Source organism: Apium graveolens, chromosome 10, assembly GCF_009905375.1.
Source record: "Apium graveolens cultivar Ventura chromosome 10, ASM990537v1, whole genome shotgun sequence".
Lineage (NCBI taxonomy): Eukaryota > Viridiplantae > Streptophyta > Magnoliopsida > Apiales > Apiaceae > Apium > Apium graveolens.
Genome location: NC_133656.1, coordinates 214,146,144 through 214,150,872, shown reverse-complemented (window position 1 = coordinate 214,150,872; position 4,729 = coordinate 214,146,144). Strand labels below are relative to the sequence as shown.

Below are 4,729 nucleotides of genomic sequence, written 5' to 3'. Positions count from 1 at the left end.
AATCAAAACATAAGTAATTAAAAACAAGAGTCTTTAAAAACTTTCTGGTGGATTTAAACAATTCCACCAGAGATATATATAATATATCGAGAGGACTCTGTGTACAGAAATGCTCACAGCTGCTTACAAAATAGAACTGCTGAGAATACAGGAAATGCTAAAGATTGTGCTTACAAAGATTTCTCTGTTTGTATGTTTCTCAGCTATCTCAGTTATTTTTCTATTTGCTACTCTCTTGGTTTATATATTACCAAGATTACAAAGTCAAAAGAACTGAACAAATATAAAATCTAACAGTCTTGATCTTTGCTGCTTTTCGTCCTCTATTACCCAGTTAATGGGCTTCCACAGTGTGTTTGTATCCAACTCGACGGCTGTGTGTCAGCTTTCACTGTTCAACTGCTGTTTGAATCTTGATATGATCATCCGTCGACTTTCAGATCATCCGTCGATGACTTAATTGATCATCCGTCGACTGCTATGTTAAACATCCGTTGATAGTCATTTGATCATCCGTCGAAGCTTTGTTAATCATCCGTCGGTAGCTATTTTGGCACTTGACTTCATTTCACTTATACATAATTACAAGATATTGCTTATGTACAGTTAATCAACCTATTATGCATATCTAGTTAAAGTCAACATGAGTTATATGCTACTACAGATTCTATACAAAGGTGCATACATCACTCTGCTACAAACTTATTATTACATAAGCTACTCACTCGATGGATAATAAGTTAATCATCCGTCGGGACTATAATGAGTTATCTGTCGGGACTAAAACTCTTATCCGTCGAGTGCTACATAATTTTACTAAGTAAAATCTACTTAGACATTTTGTTTAAGTGATCATCAAGTACACAACATATTCACAACACACACCTATATATATACACACCAAATAATTTTACTTTACATTTTTTCTCCAAAACCTTATCTTATTCTCACACTAGAAGTATCGCGGAGACGCCACACCCCCGATTCTGTTTTGTAGTAGCCCAACGTAAAGTGAAATCACATTTTTTCACATATACATGTATCATAATATTTGAAATCCAATAGAAAAAGGAGGACTCCCAGAAAGATTGGAGTTATCACTCCACATTAAAAAAAAAGTTTCGCAGACCAAGAAATAGGTTTATCAAATTATTCTGATATTAGTTAAGAGATGAGAGTTGACAATTAGTACTCCCTTTTTCCCATTCAATTTTACGCCCTTTGTTTTGGAATGTCCTATTAAATTATATACATTACAAAATTTACCAAATATAGTAAAAGTTTTGTAATATATAAATTTACTACACCCACTACTTTCTTTCAATATATAAATTTACTACACCCACTAATTTCTTTCAATACATTAATTTTAGAGAAAAATGCCCCTAAATACATATTTAGGGGGCTTAGCTGAGTACATAATATATTTTTAATGATAGAGTTGTAATTTTTTAAATAAATTATGTAATTACAATAATACCACTTGTACATTTATATTAAAAAACTATCCGTACTCAGAGTACTTATTTAGAAGTATCAAACTCTTAATTTTATATGTTAAATATTGATTAATCCCAATACTTTACACATATTTTTTTTTTATTTTTTCTCACAATATTTCTTTTTTTTTTTCTTTTTGTCCACACCAAACGTTAGGGGTGAGCAGAAAACCGCACAAACCGCAAAAACTGCCCGCACCGCACCAAACCACACCGCAAAACGCGGTTTTTAATTTTCGTGGTGCGGTTGCGGTTTGAATTTTTAATAAACCGCACGGTGCGGTGCGGGTTGTGGTTTTAAATTTCTGAAATGTGGTTCAAATCGCACCGCACCGCAATATTTAATATATTATTTATATATATACACACACTTATATTTCTATCGTGTAACATAAACAACCATTTTATGTTCTTAGTTAAACTGAATTTCACCAGATGACCATAACATCCTTATTGAGTTAGAATTATATGTTAAATTTATTAAGGAATTCAAATGGACCACACGATCTTCTAACAAATAAAAAAGAGACTACACAATCTCTTGTTTGTATTTCTTTACTGGGAAAACCAAAATCCAAATCCAAGTATTTATACTAGTGAACTAAGATGTTGCATTCTGATTGACTAAAATTATTTTCGGAAATTTGATTAAATTTAAGTTTATTTAGTATTTTTGAACTTGTAAAGTATAAACCGCAATGAACCGCACCATACCGCATTTTCGTGGTGTGGACACCGCATTTTCATGGTGTGGTTTATGCGGTTTTCGAGAGTACGCGTTGCGGTTTGAGTTTAGAAATTTAAGCAAATCGCATGTGCGGTTTGGTTTATAGTTTGAGAAAAAAACCGCACCGTCCGCGGCACACTCACCTCTACCAAACGTATATATGAACGGAGGCAAGTTCAGCGTAGTCGGTGGAAAGGAGTCGTTAAACTAACCTCGCGTTTTCGCTTCTTCTAGACTACAATCAACAAAGCCCACTATACCTGCTAGGCTGTTCCTTTTCGTTAGAATAATTGTGTTAGTAATTAAAATTTTATATATTATTCAAAATTATTAACTATTAGTTAATTAGCTATAGCATGTCACGATAAAAAAAGTAATTAGCTAGAGTTTAATGAAATTGGATCATATATTCCCAACACATAAGATAATGAAGAGACACAGGCGCACATTTAACTATTCTGCCCATAGTTTCGAAAAAGTGTCATTTTACATTTATTTTATATATATATTATATTGATTTTTTTTCATATATATATAATTAAATTGATTCTGAAAGAATTTAAAAATACAAAATCTGCTGATCATTAACTTTCCGCTTGTTTCTGTGACCCTAATAGTGATAACATCAACCATGATCAAATGTGAATAGCACACACAATACACAACATAAAAGAAACACCACATTAATTTATTGTTTTAGCTAAGTAAACACGACGTTAAATTGAAACGTCTGAAATTTGTCCTAACGTAACGCAGTAAATTAGAATATCATCCCCGCGGAAGCTCCTATCTGTGTACGTGTCTTAATAGAAATAACGACGCCCATTCCATCGAAGCGAAATAGTCAACTGCGTTAAATATCGGAAGTTACCGGGTACTAGTCCTCCTAAACATCCTTTTCTCCAAGCAACCGCGTCCATTTCTTTAACACTAGTAATAAAATACGCACACTACCTGTTCCTCCCAAACACGTACTTCCTCCATTACCGTGTTCTTCATTCGCCCCCCCCCCCTCTATATATATATTTCCATCCCCGATCATATTTTCATAAACCATCATCATATTTTCATTCATAACAAGACTTTTTCATTTACCTATTGTCCAGCCAACCCTCGAATACCTTCTTATTTTGCTGTTTAAGAAATGAGAGAAGCGCCACAACCACAACTGAACGGAGCCTTCTACGGCCCTTCAATCCCACCACCTCAAACCAAATCCTCGTACCGCCCCGGCCGTCGCGGCGGAGGCGGTGGTTTACTAGGCTGCCTTTGCAGCTGTGTGTTCAACTTAATATACCAAATTATTTGCACCATCTTGGTGATTGTTGGTGTTATAGTTCTCATATTTTGGCTCATCTACCGTCCTCAACCACTCAAGTTCCGTGTCACAGATGCCACTCTCACGCAGTTCGATTACTCTACAACTAACCAAACCATGTACTACAATCTTGCCGTTAACATGACAGTCAGAAATCCTAATAAGCGTCTCGGTGTTTATTACGACAAAATCGAAGCCAGGGCTTTGTACGAAGGCGAGAGAATTGCTACAACTGATATACCAAAGTTTTATCAAGGTCACAAATCCACGGAAGACATGTTCGCTCTGTTTCGAGGTCAAAATATTGTTACACTTGACACCAAAGATCTAAATAAATTTAACTCCGAGAAATCGACCGGGACTTATAGCATTGATGTGAAGCTTTACATGAAGATCAGGTTCAAGGTTAGAGATGGGATCAAACCGAAGTTCAAGCCCCGAATTGAGTGTGAATTGAGGCTGCCATTAGATTCTAATGGTCGATCTACAGGGACTTTTGAGACCAAGAAGTGTGATTTTGATTGGAGGCGTTAATTTTATATCTTATCAACGTCAGGTTCGAGCTGATGGCCGTGATCATGCTATGTTTTATTCACATTTGAGCAGGTTGATGGGTTGTTTTGTCATATAGGGGATCATTTGTTCTTTCTTTCTGCTACTTTTTATTTATTTATATTATTTTACTAGCACATTGTATACATTATTTTATACCTACCGTGCTTTGTCATGCTCGACTTATTCCATTATCCTAGATACATATGTTGGACTTTTGTGAGTCGTATTCCTTTTCGGCGGTTGTAAATAAATAAACTTTTAGATTTACATTACAGTTTTATTTGAGTATTATATACCGAGTCATACTTTTAGTACGATAGATGATGCAGTATAAGGAGGATATTTTTCCAAAAATATAATTGGGTACAAAATTTTTAAATAAAATGAATATAAGAACTTCAATTGGCGCTGGAAATGTTTTGATTTGTATACTAGTACTCAGGGCTGGCTTGCTAATATTGTGAGTACATTAATTTGTCCAAAAAAAATTTCTTGCTATGAAAACAATTATTTCTCTTTTTTTAATCTAGCATTTCAATAGTTCAATTAGTGTTTGAAATTTAAATACTATTCTCTACGGGACCGATGATAGAAAGGGTTTGAAATTGCAGATATGTATATCGGAGAAAC

General features: G+C 34.5%; 1 protein-coding gene across 1 annotated transcript; it reads left to right on the top strand.

Annotated features, from left to right (window-relative positions):
* Positions 1–3,243: 3,243 nt before the first annotated feature.
* On the top strand, positions 3,244–4,390 carry LOC141692484 (NDR1/HIN1-like protein 10). Its single transcript, XM_074497345.1, has one exon. It carries the CDS (start codon positions 3,371–3,373, stop codon positions 4,076–4,078), a length of 708 nt encoding a protein of 235 aa, XP_074353446.1. The 5' UTR covers positions 3,244–3,370; the 3' UTR covers positions 4,079–4,390.
* The last annotated feature ends 339 nt before the right edge of the window (positions 4,391–4,729 follow it).

What these genes read in the sequence shown, in the direction of transcription:
- LOC141692484 (XM_074497345.1), top strand. Translation starts at nt 3,371, where the DNA reads ATGAGAGAAGCGCCACAACCACAACTGAACGGAGCCTTCTACGGCCCT.